The following is a 16,503-nucleotide window of genomic DNA, read 5'->3' on the forward strand; positions in this document are numbered from 1 at the left end:
TTGGAATTAGATTGTGGTGATAGCTGCACAACTTTGTGAATGTACTAAAAACTACCTTATTCAATTTAAAAGGGTGAATGTATTGATATATGAATTATAAAGAAGATAGGCAAAGATCGTGACCAGTTTGACCAACATGGTGAAACCCCTTCTCTACCAAAAATACAAAAATTAGCTGAGCATGGTAGCACATGCCTGTAGTCCTGGCTACTCAGGACACTTAGGCAGGAGAATCGCTTGAACCTGGGAGGCGGAGGTTGCAGTGAGCCAAGATTGTGACACTGCACTCCAGCCTGGACAACAAGAGTGAAATTCCATCCAAAAAAAAAAAAAAAAGAAAGTTAGGGAAAGATCGAATGGGAGGTAGACAGGTGTTGTAAGGGTTCCTTTCCCTTGCCACTTGCCCCTGTGGACTCAGAGCTGCCTTTGGATAAGGAGGGATCTGGATCCTGGACACATTCACCACCGCCTCCCCACCCCCTGCCCACACACCACACACACACACACACAGGGGACGGGAGGGACCTGGTTTTTGATGAGAGATGGGAGGGCAGGGACAAGCCAGCTCTGAGAAGGGCCCTTGGTACCTGGAGCTGAAGAGTGGGGAATCCTCACCTGGTCCTGCAGGTAAAGGGAGGCTTCGGAGACAGAATTCTCCATGGCGGCCTTGCCCCTGTCTTGGCTCTCCCTCAACTCGGCCAGCTCCTTCTCAATGTCAGCCACGGTGACTCTGTGGTGCACGACAAGACACTGCCAGACTCCACAGTCAGGCCAGAGACCCGAGCCCACCCATGCAGAGCCTGGGCCATCAGGGACGCAGGGGGATGCAGACACAGCTGGAGGTCTCTCACCCTCCACCCCCCTCCACTGGATTTTGTCTAGGGAGTCCCGGGCTCTGCCTGTGTCCTGGGAGGCTTCTGGGCGGTGGGACTGGGCACTGCAAAGAGAGAGCTCAGAGGGGTTATCAGAAGTGGTCTCCTTCAGCCTCCGACTGGGGACAGAGTCTAAGAAGCTTATTTTTGCTTTTCCAAGACCTGGTCCCGAGTTGTTCTGGGAACCTGGGGAGCTTCTACCAGTTCCTTGAACTAGACATGGACAATCTGAAGAGCAGACACAATCCAGGCCAAAGACAGTGGTCCATTCAGGGGCAGGAGGGAGCCACTGGCCACCATCATCTCCTTGGCTGAGATTCACTATTCCAGGGGGCCAGCTGCTCTTAGCTGGGGGATTTTACCTGAGGACACCCAGCTGTAATCTCAGCTCTCCAGCTTTCAGTTCCTTCCCTGCTTCTTGATTCTCTTCCCCCTCCAGGATCCTTTGCAGTCTTTCCACCTACAAACCCAGTGAATGAGGAGGGTCAGGCAGGCCTGAGCTCCCGCTTCCCAAGTGTGCCCTTGCAGCTCATGCCAGCCCTCCCCATTCCCTCTACTAACCTAACCCTCTCCGACAAAAGCCAGGAGCCCTTGTGGACATCCATCCACCCATTCATCCATCCCATGGATGTACAAAGCTGGCATTAAGAGGATGACTGGGCCAGGCACGATGGCTCACGCCTGTAATCCCAGCACTTTGAGAGGCTGAGCTGGGCAGATCACCTGAGGTCAGGAGTTCAAGACCAGCCTTGCCAACAAGGGGAACCCCGTCTCTACTAAAAAATACAAAAATTAGCCGGGTGTGGTAGCTGGCGCCTGTAATACCAGCTACTCAGGAGGCTAAGACATGAGAATCATTTGAATCCAGGAGGCAGAGGTTGCAGTGAGGTGAGATCGTGCCACTGCACTCCAGCCTGGGCAACAGAGCAAGAATCAGTCTTACAAAAACAAACAAACAAACAAAGGTGGGGCGCAGTGGCTCACGCCTGTAATCCCAGAACTTTGGGAGGCCAAGGCGGGCAGATCATGAGGTCAGGAGATTAAGACCATCCTGGCTAACACGGTGAAACCCCGTCTCTACTAAAAATACAAAAAATTAGCCGGGTGTGGTGGCGGGCACCTGTAGTCCCAGCTGCTCGGGAGGCTGAGGCAGGAGAATGGCGTGAACCCGGGAGGCGGAGCTTGCGGTGAGCTGAGATCGCGCCACCGCACTCCAGTCTGGGCAACAAAGTGAGAAAAAAAAAAAAAAAAGAATGACTGGGCCGGGCGTGGTGGGTCACACCTGTAATCCCAGCACTTTGGGAGGCTGAGGTGGGAGGATCACCTGAGGTCTGGAGTTCCAGACAAGCCTGACCAACATGGTGAAACCTGTCTCTACTAAAAATACAAAAATTAGCTGGGCATGAACACACATGCCTGTAATCCCAGCTACTTGGGAGGCTGAGGCATGAGAATAGCTTGAGCCCAGAGGGCAGAGGTTGCAGTGAGCCGAGATCACATCACTGCACTCTAGCCTGGGCAACAGGGCGAAACTCCGTCTCAATTAAAAAAAAAAAAAAAGGAGAATGTCTGAAGGGATCTGGCAGTCCCTTGCAATGACCTCTGGCCCCAGAAAATCTCACAAACTGGACTCCAAGGCTGCCACAGATAATGAAAAGAGCAAAGTCATCATTATTTGGCTCAGCTGAATCATAATAGCTTTGAGCATCAGTTTAAAAAAAATTTTTTTTAGAGACCAGGTCTTGCCCTCTCACTCAGCCTGGAGTGCTGTGGCATGATCATAGCTTACTGCAGCCTCAAACTCAGGCTTAAGTGATCCTCCTGCCTCAGCCTCCCAAGTAGCTGAGACTACAGGCATGTACCACCATGTCTGGCTAATTTTTAAATTTTTGGTAGAGATAAGACCTTGCTATGTTGCCCAGGCTGGTCTCGAGCTCCTGGGCTCAAGTGATCCTCCTGCCTTGGCCTCCCAAAGTGCTGGGATTATAGGCCTGAGCCACTGCGCCCAGCCTGAGCATCAGGTTTTAGATCCAGGAAATGAACAGGATGATACCCAAGGTGCATTTCCTATCTGATAGGATTGCAAAGATCCAATTAGATAATAATGTAAGAGAAAGGACTATTTAATCCATAAAATACAAATGGAAAGTGCTATTATTATCATTAAAAGACAAAGTGGGGGCTGGGCGCGGTGGCTCACGCCTGGAATCCCAGCACTTTGGGAGGCCAAGGTGGGCAGATCATCTGAGATTGGGAGTTTAAGACCAGCCTGACCAACATGGAGAAACCCCATCTCTACTAATAATACAAATAATAATACAAAATTAGCTGGGCATGGTGGCACATGCCTGTAATCCCAGCTACTCGAGAGGCTGAGGCATGAGAATCGCTTGAACCCGGGAGGTGGAGGTTGCGGTGCGCCAAGGTGGTGCCACTGCACTCCAACCAGGGCGACGAGTGAAACTCCGTCCCAAACAAAAAAAAGACAAAATGGGTTGACTCGTCCTTACTTTGGCTTTTTCCTGCCGAACTTCTTTGGCTAGTGTCTTTACAGTCTTCAGCTGCTCCTGCAGTTCAGAAGGTACGGTCCTTTTGACTATGGAAAGCAGAGGCCTTATGATCAGAGGGGTTAGATGTCTGGTGGGCTCCCAATCTCCATTTCCAGCCCCTGCAACACTGAAGCTACCCTAGAGGACAGCAGAACCTATCACTGTATCCTGTGTCTCCTGGTGACTGGGAAAGGTGGGTGGGAAGAAGGGAGAGAGAGCTGTCCTTCGCCCATGAAACATCCACCTAATGCCTGACATCCTAAAGGGCTCTGGGACAACTGACTCACGAATTCCACCCCCTGCAAACAATCTTAATTACTCTCTGGGCTTGGAGTTGGGAACAGGCAAATGTTCAGTTTTGTTTTGTTTGAGACAGGGTCTTGCTCTGTCACCCAGGCTGGAGTGCGGTGCTGCGATCACAGCTCACTGCAACCTCTGCCTCCCTGGCTCAAACAATCTTCCCACCTCAGCTTCCCGAGTAGCTGGGACTACAGGTGTGTGCCACCACGCCTGGCTAATTTTTTTTTTTTGTAGAGATAGGATTTTGCCATGTTGCCCAGGCTGGTCTCGAACTCTTGGCCTCAAGCTATCCACTCGGCTCTGCTTCCCAAGGTGCTGGGATTACAGGTGTGAGCCATTGCTCCCAGTCAAAATGTTAAGTTTAATTCTTCAACATTCGCTCCCGCCCACCTCCGAACGCTACTGCTTTCTATAACCAGACACTTTCCCTAGCTGCTGTGCAGAGAGCCTGACAAAGCCACAAGAACCCGTTCCACTCCTCTCCTGGGGCTTAGTTCTCTCCTTTGCCCACCCATTTTTTTGGACTCTGGAGGCTGTGGGACATGCTCTGAATGACATGCTGTTTTCAGAGACTCAGGGAGACGTGTAGCAGCCAGGAGTTGAGACCAGGGAAAGAAAAGGATGAAACCAGCTGAAAACAGAGACAGTGGTTTCTCCTCTCTAGGCAAGCAGCACCCACCCATCTGTGCCAGTAGGAACTGGATCTTCTCCGCGTCGGTTTGGCCAGCCTGCTCCTCATCCAGATCCTTCATACTCTCCTTTAGCCCCACATAGAGGCCACTGAGCTCTCCCAGCAGACGAAATGTCTCCACTGCCGTGGGGAAACTAGAACTCATTTTATACAGTGAATCGCGTCGCTCACTCAGGACTTCACTCGAGACTTCGCTCCTTTCTGATGAGACTCGGTGGAGGGAGTCTGCACTCCGGAAAAGGGTGACATCTTGGCCTGGGGCCTTCTGGGCAGGAATTCCAGGTTGGTCCGAGGCTCGTGTTCTGCTTGGATCCAAACCTTCCTGGCCATGCTGATCAGCACTGAGGTAACCTGGGTCACCATAACCAGGACACATTGAATCAGGACTGAGAGAGAGAGAGGAAGCACAGCCGTGCTGAGCTGCATCTGGATGTAACTGCTCATGCTTACCTGGGTCAGGTGATGCCAAATGCTGTTGATCTGGGTGTGTAGATCCCAAACCTGTACTCAATGGTATTGGGCCGTGCTGGTCTGTGCCAGGATGCATCAAACCTTGCTGATAAGTTTCTGGTGGTACCAAGCTCCTTTGGTCTATACCAGGTGATGCCAAACGTTGACTGGCTAGAAGTGGTGACATCTGGCCATGTTGTTCTCTGCCAGGAGGTACCATACCATGTTGATATGGACGTGCTGATATAAAACCTGTAGAATCTGCCTGGAATGTTGAAGAGCCACAAAGCTTTGTGCCTGGTGCTGTCAAGCCTGGCTGATATGCACCAGATTGTCTCAAACCATATCGCTCCATTCCAGGCTGCACCAAACCATGTGGATATGTCCCAGGTTGAGACAAATCATGCAAATATGCACCAGGTTGGACCAAACCAAGAGGATAGGCACCAGGTTGTACCAAGCCACGTGGATCTGCCTGAGGTTGCACCAAACCTTGCTGATCTATTCCAGGCTGCACCATACGAAGTTGACCTGTGCCAGGCTGGACCAAACCAGGCTGACCTGCACCAGGTTGGACCAAGCCACGCTGATCCATTCCAGGTTGGACCAAACCATGCTGATCCACTCCAGGTTGGACCAAACCACGCTGAACTGCACCAGGTGGGACCAAACTACGCTGAACTGCACCAGGTTGCATCAAACTATATTGAACTGCACCAGGTTGGACCAAGCTACGCTGAACTTCACCAGGTTGTACCAAACCACGCTGATCCACTCCAGGTTGGATCAAACCACGCTGATCCGCACCAGGTTGCACCAAACCACGCTGAACTTCACCAGGTTGTACCAAACCACGCTGATCCGCTCCAGGTTGGCCCAAACCACGCTGATCTGCACCAGGTTGCACCAAACTATGCTGAACTGCACCAACTTGTGCCAAACCACTCTGATCTGCACCAGGTTGTACCAAACCACGCTGATCCACTCCAGGTTGGACCAGACCACGCTGATCTGCACCAGGTTGTACCAAACCACGCTGATCCACTCCAGGTTGGACCAGACCAGGCTGAACTGCACCAGGTTGTACCAAACCACGCTGATCCACTCCAGGTTGGACCAGACCAGGCTGAACTGCACCAGGTTGTACCAAACCACGCTGATCCACTCCAGGTTGGACCAGACCAGGCTGAACTGCACCAGGTTGTACCAAACCACGCTGATCCACTCCAGGTTGGACGAAACCATGCTGAACTGCACCAGGTTGCCCCAAACTACTCTGAAGTGCACCAGGTTGTGCCAAACCATGCTGATCCATTCCAGGTTGTACCACACCATACTGAACTGCACCAGACTGGACCAAACCTTGCTGATCTGCACCACGTTGCACCAAACCAAGCTGATCTATGCCAGGCTGCACAAAACCATATTGGTCAGCTCCTAGCTGAACCAAACCACGTTGATCTATACCAGGTTGGACCAAATTACGTGGATCTGCACCAGGCTGTACCAAACTATGTGGATATGTACCAGGCTGTACCAGTCCAGGTAGATACACATCAGGCTGTATCCAGCCACTGGGAAATGCACCAGATTGTATTAGACCATGCTGACCCATGCCAGGCGGTACCAAACCAGGTGGATATGCACCAATCTGCACCAAATCATGCTGATCTGCACCAGGTTGGACCATGTCAGGCTGATCTACACCAGGCTGTACCAAGCCACCCTGACCTGTGCCAGATTGGACCAAACCATGCTGATCTCTACCAGGTTGGGCCAAACCAGACTGATCCATTCCAGGCTGGACCAAACCATACGGATCTGCATCAGGTTGGACCAAGTCAGGCTGATATGCACCAGGCTGCACCAAAGCATGCTGAAATCTGCCAGGTTGGACCATGCCGGGCTGATCTACACCAGGCTGTACCAAGCCACCCTGACCTGTGCCAGATTGGACCAAATCATGCTGACCTGTGCCAGGCTGGATCAAACCATGCTGATCTCTACCAGGTTGGGCCAAACCAGACTGATCTATTCCAGGCGGGACCAAACCATGCTGATCTGCACCAGGTTGGACCAAGCCAGGCTGATATGCACCAGGCTGCACCAAAGCATGCTGAAATCTGCCAGACTGGATCAAATCATGCTGTTCTGTGCCAGGTTGTATGAAGCCAGTTGCTTCCAAACTGGGCTGCACAAAACCTTGCCGATCTGCACTAATTGGCATCAACCCAGGTGATACCAAACCATGCTGGTCTGTAAAAGGTAGAATCAGTCTATGTTGATCTATGACAGGCAATATCAATCCTTGCTGGTCCACTCCAGCGGCTACCAGTCCTTGCTGACCCATGCCTGATATTACAAATCCACGCTGATCCATGCCAAGTGGTTCCACACTGCGTTGGTCTGTGCCAGGAAGTACCATACCATGCTGATATGCACCGACTGAAACCAGACCATGTTGGTCTGTGCTAGGTAATTCCAATCCTTGCTGGTCTCTGCCAGGTACTGATGGTGGCAACATACGTTGCTCATCTATGACAAGTCGTCCCCATTCCTGATCATCCATTTCAGGTGGTGGCACACGAAGCTGACCCATGCTGAGGGGTACCACACCATGTAGGTAAGTGCCAGCGTGCACTAATCCAGGCTGATCCATGCCAGTTGGTTCTAACCCACGGCGATCTGACCTTAGATGGACCTGACTCTGGCTAGCGGGCACCCTACTGGGCTGCTCCCTGGCTGAGGTTAAGTCCTGTTGAACTGGACCAGGACGTGCATCTCGTTCATCTCTTCTTGGAAGTGTCGAGGTAAGCTTCTCTCTACTCCTGCGACGATCTGAGTCTGATTTGAATTGGAATACAGAAGACTGATGGAGTCGTGGCATGCCAGCTTCATCACGGGCCCTCGGCTGCTGCTGTCTACCAGTACCAGAGGGGCCACTGCTTTGCTCCCTACTGGTAACCCCATCAGAGGGGTGTGCTGCGCCACCAGATCCTGATGCAGTCTGATCCGGGCCAAGACCACCGGCAGAATCCAGAGCCTGGTCAATACTTGGTTGCTTGGTAGAGGCTCCGCTTAGAGTCCCATCAGGTGATGTTAAGGAAGTGAACCCTCTGCGCTTAGAAAATCCCATAAGTGTTTCTGAGCCCTGGTTGGAGAGGAAGAAGGAAATCAATAACAGTCAAAATATTCACTATCAGAGCGGGAAGAAAGGAAATCTGGAAGTTCTGACTAGGATGATTTAGGGACCCTGGAGAAAAAAGCCCTCTGGTCCTAAAAGCTAAGCTTGACATAAAGAAACACGCTGACAGGAGGCTGAGGCGGGTGGATCACTTGAGGTCAGGAGTTCGAGACCAGCTTGACCAACATGGTGAAACCCAGTCTCTACTAAAAATACAAAAATAGTAGCCAGGCTTGGTACTGCACACCTGTAATCACAGCTACTCAGGAGAATCCCTTGAACCCAAAAGGCAGAGGGTGCAGTGAGCCAAGATCACGCCACTGCACTCCAGCCTGTGCAACACAGCGAGACACCATCTCAAAAATAAATAAATAAATAAATAAAATTTAAACATGCAAACCGATGGACCGAGAAACTCCACAGATAGGAATTTTCTCTGAATCCTCACCAAAGGATGCCAAGCTTTACATACAATGATGGGGTCTGCAGCATCGTTGATAAGATATATCATCAATAAGGGACTGAGATATTTCTGGTCAGCAATACAGTAGATGCTATTAATCCATGAAAAGAATGAACCACTTCCATTTCCAGCCAAGATGAAGTAACAGGGGCTGGATTTACCCTCCTGTCTGTAACAAGAAAAAACAAAACTGAGGCTGGTAGCGGTGGCTCATGCCTGTAATCCCAGCACTTTGGGAGGCCTTTGTGGGTGGATCATGAGGTCAGGAGTTCAAGACCAGCCTGACCAACATGGTGAAGCCCCATCTCTACTAATAATACAAAAACTAGCTGGGTGTGGCGGCATATGCCTGTAATCTCAGCTACTTAGGAGGCTAAGGCAGGAGAATTGCTTGAACCTGGGAGGCGGAGGTTGCAGTGAGCCGAGATAGCGCGACTGCACTCCAGCCTGGGTGACAGAGCGAGACTCCGTCTCAAAAACACAAAAACAAAAACGAAAAAACCCAACAACAGCTGTGAAACAGTGGTTTCCTAGACACCAGATATCAAGTTCTGAAGGACAGTGATCCCCAAGAGGTGGAGCAATGAAAACTGGGAACCCTGCATCACCCTGGCTTTCTGCCTTGCTGGAGTTTCCAGACTGCAGTGCAGGGAGGGAGAATTGAGGTGGAGCCCAGCAGGCTCTCTGAGTTGAGGAGACAGAACTGAGCATTCAGGGAGATTCAGGGAGATTCAGGTCACAGGATAGAGTACCAGAAAGAAACCAGTTATCCAGGCGCGGTGGCTCATGTCTGTAATCCCAGACCTTTGGGAGGCTGAGGCAGGTGGATTACCTGAGGTTAGGAGTTTGAGACCAGCCTGGCCAACGAGGCGAAACCCCATCTCTACTAAAAATACAAAAATCAGCCAGGCATGGTCGTACATGCCTGTAGTTGCAGCTACTTGGGAGGCTGAGGCAGGAGAATCACTTGAACCCAGGAGGTGGAGGTTGCAGTGAGCTGAGATCGTGCCACTGCACTCCAGCCTGGGTGACAGAGATGGCTCTGTCTCAAAAAAAAAAAAAAAAAAATTAATCAGAAAGAAGGGAGATGACAGAAAGCCCACTCCAGAGGTCTGTGGAGGTTCCCCTCCGAGTGATCGGCACACATTTGATGGGCACATGCATGTGGGAAGACGTCCCAAGATGGGGAAAGAACCATCTGCAGGGCTTGAAGAAGCAGCGCCCCGACTGCCATGGGGCTGGGAATGGTGCCTGTTTTTATGAACCAGTTTGGAAAAACTCATCATTCAAGTAGCACAGAGCAGAGTGTACTCAGAAAAGTGTCGCCTCAGAAGTGGAGAATAATCCGCCCTAGACTGAACACACCTATGGGCCCACCTAACAAATCATAAAATCATAAAAGCAAGGCCTGGAACAATCAAACTGTTTTTAAGTAGCTGTGTACTTGGGGAAAAAGGCTCAAGAAAATGTGGCTCACACCTGTAATCTCAACACTTTGGGAGACCAATGTGGGCGGATCACCTGAGTGTAGGAGTTCGGGACCAGCCTGGCCAACATGGTGAAACCCTGTCTCTACTAAAAATACAAAAATTAGCCAGGCATGGTGGCGCACACCTGTAATCCCAGCTACTCAGGAGGCTGAGGTAGGAGAATCGCTTGAACCCGGGAGACGGAGTTTGTAGTGAGCCGAGATTGTGCCACTGCACTCCAGACTGGGCAACAGAGCAAGACTCCATCTCAAAAGAAAAAAAAAATACAAAAATAGCTAACATCCGATGCAGGAAAAGTCACAATGGCTGGCACCCAATCAAAGATTGCCAGGCATACAAAGAGGCAGGAAGACATGACCCATAATGAGGAGATAACCAATTGAGACCAACTCAGCACTGGCATCTGTGTTAGAATTAGCAGAGATGGCTATTAAAACAGTTATTATGGCTGCACACACACAAGCACACACTTTAGACACAGGGACTCACTGTCACTCAGTCTGGAGTGTAGTGGCACAATCACAGCTTACTGCAACGTTTAACTCCTGGGCTCAAGCAAGCCTCGCCCTTCAGCCTCCCAAGTAGCTAGGACTACTTGGGAGTCTCACTTTTTTTTTTGAGATAGAGTCTTGCTCTGTCGCCTAGGCTGGAGTGCAGTGGCACAGTCTCAGCTCACGGCAACCTCCGCCTCCAAGGTTCAAGTGCCTCAGCCTCCTGAGTAGTTGGGATCACAGGCACGCACCACCATGCCTGGCTAATTTTTTGAGTTTTTAGTAGAGATGGGGTTTCACCACGTAGGCCAGGCTGGTCTTGAACTCCTGACTTCAAGTGATCCATCCACCTCGGCCTTCCAAAGTGCTGGGATTACAGGCATGAGCCATGCTGCCTGGCCTTCTGGCTAATTTTTTTTTTTTTTGAGACAGAGTCTCACCCTGTCGCCCAGGCTGGAGTGCAGTGGCGTGATCTTGGCTCACTGCAAGCTCTGTCTCCCGGCTTCATGCCATTCTCCTGCCTCAGCCTCCTGAGTAGCTGGGACTACAGGCGCTCTCCACTACACTTGGCTATTTTTTTTTTTTTTTTTTTTGTATTTTTAGTAGAGATGGGGTTTCACCATGTTAGCCAGGATGGTCTTGATCTCCTCACCTTGTGATCAGCCCACCTCGGCCTCCCAGAGTGCTGGGATTACAGGTGTGAACCATCACGCCTGGCCCCTTCTGGCTAATTTTTTAAAAAACGTTTTTGTAGAGAAGGGGTCTTGCTATATTGCCCAGGCTGGCCTCAAACTCCTGATCTCAAGCAGTCTTCCCTCCTTAGTCTCCCAAAGCACTGGGACTGGGGATGTGAGCTGCTGCACACAGATATAGCTAGAATTCTGTCTTTCTTTTTTTTTTGAAATGGAGTCTTGCAGTGTCACCCAGGCTGGAGTACAATGGTGTGATCTCGGTTTACTGCAACCTCCGCCTCCTGGGTTCAAGCGATTCTCCTGCCTCAGCCTCCTGAGTAGCTGGGATTACAGGCGCATGCCACCATGCCCAGTTAATTTTTGAATTTTCAGTAGAGACGGGGTTTCACCATGTTGGTCAGGATGGTCTTGAACTCCTGACCTCATGATCCGCCTGCCCCGGCCTCCCAAAGAGTTGGGATTACAGTCATGAGCCACTGCGCCCAGCCAAGTATAACTATATTTCTTATGTTCAAAAGGTAGAGACATATAATATATTTTTTAAAGTCCTGAATTGAACTAATGGACATTGGACAGGCACAGTGGCTCAAGTGAGCTGTGATCATGCCACTGGACTCCAGCCTGGGCACCCAGCTAATTTTTGTATTTTTGGTAGAGATGGGTTTTCACCATGTTGGCCAGGCTGGTCTCGAACTCCTGACCTCAAGTGATCTGCCTGCTTCAGCCTCCCAAAGAACTTTGATTACAGGCATGAGCCATTGTGACCGGCCTTTTTTTTTTTTTTTTTTTTTGAGATGGAGTCTCGCTCTGTAGCCTAGGCTGGAGTGCAGTGGCATGATCTTGGCTCACTGCAAGCTCTGCCTCTCGGGTTCACACCTTTCTCCTGCCTCAGCCTCCCAAGTAGCTGGGGACTATAGGCACCTGCCACCATGCCCGGCTAATTTTTTATTTTTAGTAGAGACAGGGTTTCACGTCTTAGCCAGGATGGTCTCGATCTCCTGACCTCATGATCTGCCTGCCTCAGCCTCCCAATGTGCTGGGATTACAGGCATGAGCCACTGAACCTGGCCACGCAACCAGCCTTTTAACAATTTTTTGTAGAGATGGGGTCTCAATATGTTGCCCAGGCTGGTCTCAAACTCCTGGCCTCAAGCACTTCTCCCGCCTTGACCTCCCAAAGCACTAGGATTAAAGGCGTGAGCAACCATGGCCGACCTCTTGGTCTTTTTTTTTTTTTTTTTTTTTTTTTTTAAGACAGTCTCCCTCTGTTGCCCAGGTTGGAGTTCAGTGGCGCGGTCTCGGCTTACTGCAACCTCTGCCTCCTAGATTCAAGCGATTCTCCTGCCTCAGCCTCCCGAGTACCTGGGATTACAGGCGCGTGCCACCACGCCCGGTTAATTTTTGCATTTTTAGTAGAGATGGGGCTTCACCATATTGGTCAGGTTAGTCTCAAACTCCTGAACTCAAGTGATCCCTAGCCTCGGCCTCCCGAAGTGCTGGAATTACAGGTGTGAGCCACTTCCCCCAGCCCTGAGTGTTGTTTTTATTTGCTTTTGTAGCTTTTCAAACTTTCTTTACAGTCTGTCCTGAAATGCAGGGACCTTTCCTTATTAGTGGGCCATGGTGACAGACCCTGGAAATAAAACCTCTGTAGGGGGCCCTTTGCTGGTGGCGACTTTTGCACACAGGCATGCATCTGTCTGTCTTGAGACAGTGTACAGATGACCAAATTGTTTTCTGATCCCCAACCTACCTTCACCTGAATAAAATCAAGCTGGATATGTTCAAATGGCCCTCAAAGATGAGGCTTAACTTCCCTTTTGGTCTTGACATCCCTCCCGCTGGCTTTGGGCAAGTGGGTTATCAAAACAATCAAGTCAACTTTGAGGGCCATTTGAAAATGTAGACAGAAGCAGGGTGAAGAGTAAAGCTTTTGGCGCCACCAAGTGGCCATCGTGGGGAGCGCCAAATATCTGGGTACAAAAAGACAACCTGAGATCTCCAGGACGTTTCCTGATTTCAGGGCTCATTCTCAGAGGGAAGCGGCATCAGAAAGATGTTGCAAGAGGGGCCGGGCAACATCTTTGGGAAGCCGAGGCGGGCGGATCACCTGAGGTCAGGAGTTCGAGCCCAGCCTGGACAACATGGTGAAACCCTGTCCCTACTAAAAATACAAAAATTAGCCAGGTGTGGTGGCGGGCGCCTGTAATCTCAGCTACTCGGGAAACTGAGGCAGGAGAATCGTTTGAACCCAGGAGGTGAACGTTGCAGTGAGCCAAGATTGCGCCACTGCACTCCAGCCTGGCCAACAAAGCAAGAATCTGTCTCAAAAAACAAAACTAAACGATATTGCAAGAGGACCCTGAACATAAAAGGAATGGACTAGAAAAAAGTGGCCTCTACTTTCACTTTTTTCAAGCCAAAGCTTTTTTGCCCATGCCACTATCATACTGTTTTTACTGAGTAGTACATCTTCTCGGGGTGCAGGTGGCAGACACCTTGAGGCTTACACGTAAGCATAAACACCTTCACACATTTTTACTTCTCCAGAGGTAAGAAAGCATCTGCGCTTGATTATTGCTCATAATTATGAACAACTCCAAAAGCAATTGAGGATAAATATAAATATTAAAAGATTGTTGAGAAGCAAGAGAACAAGCTCTGGTAGTGGCCAGTTCAGCCCTCGCACAGACCAGGATGAAAGCAGTGGGGGAGTGCCACTGGCCCCAGTTAAGCACATACAGCACACCTGAGACCAATTTGACCTGAGCCCAATTTGACCTGCCTGCATGGTTGGTGGAGTCCTTTAGCATAAATGTAAAATAAGGATTTTGAAACTGGGTGTTAAAGGCAATTATGGGTTTTGGCAGACAGTGGTGACTTCATGGAAACTGTGTGGTGTGCCTGCATCATGAGTAGAGGGCCAGGATTGAGACTGGGTGCAGTGGCTCAATCCCAGCACTATGGGAGGCCAAGGCTGTCAGACTGCTCGAGGCCAGGAGTTTGAGACCAGCCTGGGCAACATGGTGAAAACTCTCTACAAAATACAAAATATGGCCGGGCATGGTGGCTCACAACTGTAATCCCAGCACTTTGGGAGGCCAAGGCAGGTGGATCACCTGAGGTCAGGAGTTCAAGACCAGCCTGGCCAACACGGTGAAACCCCCATCTTTACTAAAAATACAAAAAATTAGCCAGGCGTGGTGGTGGGCACCTGTAATTCCAGCTATTCAGGAAGCTGAGGCAGGTGACTCAGTTGAGCTCGGGAGGTGGAGGTTGCAGTGAGCAAGATCATGCCACTGCACTCCAGCCTAAGCAACAGAGCAAGACTCTGTCTCAAATATACAAAATATTAGCCAGGTGTGGTGGCATGCACCTGTAGTCCCAGGTACTCAGGAGGCTGAGGTCGGAGGATCACTTGAGTCCAGGAGGTCGAGGTTACAGTAAGCCCTTATGGTACCACCGCACTCCAGCCTGGGCAGCAGAGCAAGACTGTCTCAAAAATATTTTTTTTTAACATGCCCTAACATTACAATAAATGAGCCAAAATCTTGAACAAAAGTATATGATAGGCCAGGGCGGTAGCTCATGCCTGTAATCCCAGCCCTTTGGGAGGCCGAGATGGGTGGATCACTTGAGCTCATAATGAGGGCACTCATTATTTCTAATTCCTGTCATCCTCAGAAATGACAGTCGAGTCTCATCTGATACCCTTAATGAAAACTGTACCGACCTTTCTAGGACCCCGTTCCCCCCTGCCAACCTCTGTAGCTGTCATGTCCATTTGTCTAGAACTTCAAGGTGTTTGTTCTGAAAAACCATTATTTTGGTTTTAGTCATTATGGTGTGCTGAATATGAGCTCCCAAAGATATCCATGTCCCCATCCCCTGAACCTGGGAGCATTACCTTACATGGCAAAAGGGACTTTGCAGGTACAATTAAGGATCTTGAGACGAAGGGAGTATCCCGGATTATCCGGGTGGATGCAGTGATGAAGTCACAAAGGTCCTTCTTACAAGAAGGAGGCTGAAGCTGATGTGGCCAGAACCAGGGTCTGCCGGCCACACTCAGAGGCTGAAAATGACCAGGAAATGGATTCTCCCCCTAGAGCTGCCAGAGGAAAGCAGCCCTGCCAACACCTTGACTTCTGCCCAGTGAAATTGGTACTGGCCTTGTGTCCTCCTGAACTGTAAGATAACAGATCTGTGTGGTTTTTAGCCACACAGATCAGTCTCTGGCCATTTGTTGGAACAGCCACAGGAAGCGGAAACTGTCCCCTTTTTCCTCCCGAGGCACTGCATTCCAGTTTACCTACTTTTCTTTTTTGAGATGGAGTTCTCGCTCTTGTGACCCAATCTAGAGTGCAGTGATGCAATCTCAGCTCACTGCAACCTCCGCCTCCCGGGTTCAAGCGATTCTCCTGCCTCAACCTCCCGAGTAACTGAGATTACAGGCATGCACCACCATGCCCAGCTAATTTTTGTATTTTTGGTATCGACAGGGTTTCACCATGTTGTCCAGGCTGGGCTAGAACTCCTGGACCCAAGTGATCCGCCCGCTTCGGCTTCCCAAGTGCTGGATTACAGGCTGGAGCCATTGAGACCGGCCCCTCTTGCAACATCTTTCTGATGCCGCTTCCCTCTGAGAATGAGCCCTGAAATCAGGAAACGTCCTGGAGATCTCAGGTTGTCTTTTTGTACCCAGATATTTGGCGCTCCCCACGATGGCCACTTGGTGGCGCCAAAAGCTTTACTCTTCACCCTGCTTCTGTCTGCGTTTTCAAATGGCCCTCAAAGTTGACTTGATTGTTTTGATAACCCACTTGCCCAAAGCCAGCGGGAGGGATGTCAAGACCAAAAGGGAAGTTAAGCCTCATCTTTGAGGGCCATTTGAACATATCCAGCTTGATTTTATTCAGGTGAAGGTAGGTTGGGGATCAGAAAACAATTTGGTCATCTGTACACTGTCTCAAGACAGACAGATGCAAGCCTGTGTGCAAAAGTCGCCACCAGCGGCCTAGCACGGTGGCTCACGCCTGTAATCCCAATACTTTGGGAGGCGGAGGCGGGCGGATCACGAGGTCAGGAAATCGAGACCTTCCTGGCTAATACCGTGAAACCCCGTCTCTACTAAAAATAAAAAAAGAAATTAGCCGGGCGTGGTGGCGGGCGCCTGTAGTCCCAACTGCTTGGGACGCTGAGGCAGGAGAATGGCATGAACCCGGGAGGCGGAGCTTGCAGTGAACCAGATCGCGCCACTGCACTCCAGCCTGGGCGATAGAGCAAGACTCTGTCTCAAAAAAAAAAAAAAAAAAAAAAAA

The 16,503-nt window shown here is 50.3% G+C and overlaps 1 protein-coding gene across 2 annotated transcripts in view; it reads right to left on the reverse strand.

Moving 5' to 3' along the window:
* Positions 1-16,503, reverse strand: part of QRICH2 (glutamine rich 2) — a 34,363-nt gene that overhangs the window by 12,490 nt on the left and 5,370 nt on the right. For both annotated transcript variants that reach the window (XM_017884859.1, XM_017884858.1), the window contains exons 4-8: positions 4,863-8,013; positions 4,401-4,763; positions 3,383-3,468; positions 1,235-1,332; positions 616-730 (exon numbers count right to left, since the gene is read on the reverse strand). In XM_017884859.1, the coding sequence (XP_017740348.1) occupies positions 616-730; positions 1,235-1,332; positions 3,383-3,468; positions 4,401-4,763; positions 4,863-8,013 (3,813 nt within the window). The remainder of the gene's footprint in view (positions 1-615; positions 731-1,234; positions 1,333-3,382; positions 3,469-4,400; positions 4,764-4,862; positions 8,014-16,503) is intronic.

This window comes from Rhinopithecus bieti, unplaced genomic scaffold, assembly GCF_001698545.2.
Source record: "Rhinopithecus bieti isolate Rb0 unplaced genomic scaffold, ASM169854v2 scaffold_13400, whole genome shotgun sequence".
NCBI lineage: Eukaryota > Metazoa > Chordata > Mammalia > Primates > Cercopithecidae > Rhinopithecus > Rhinopithecus bieti.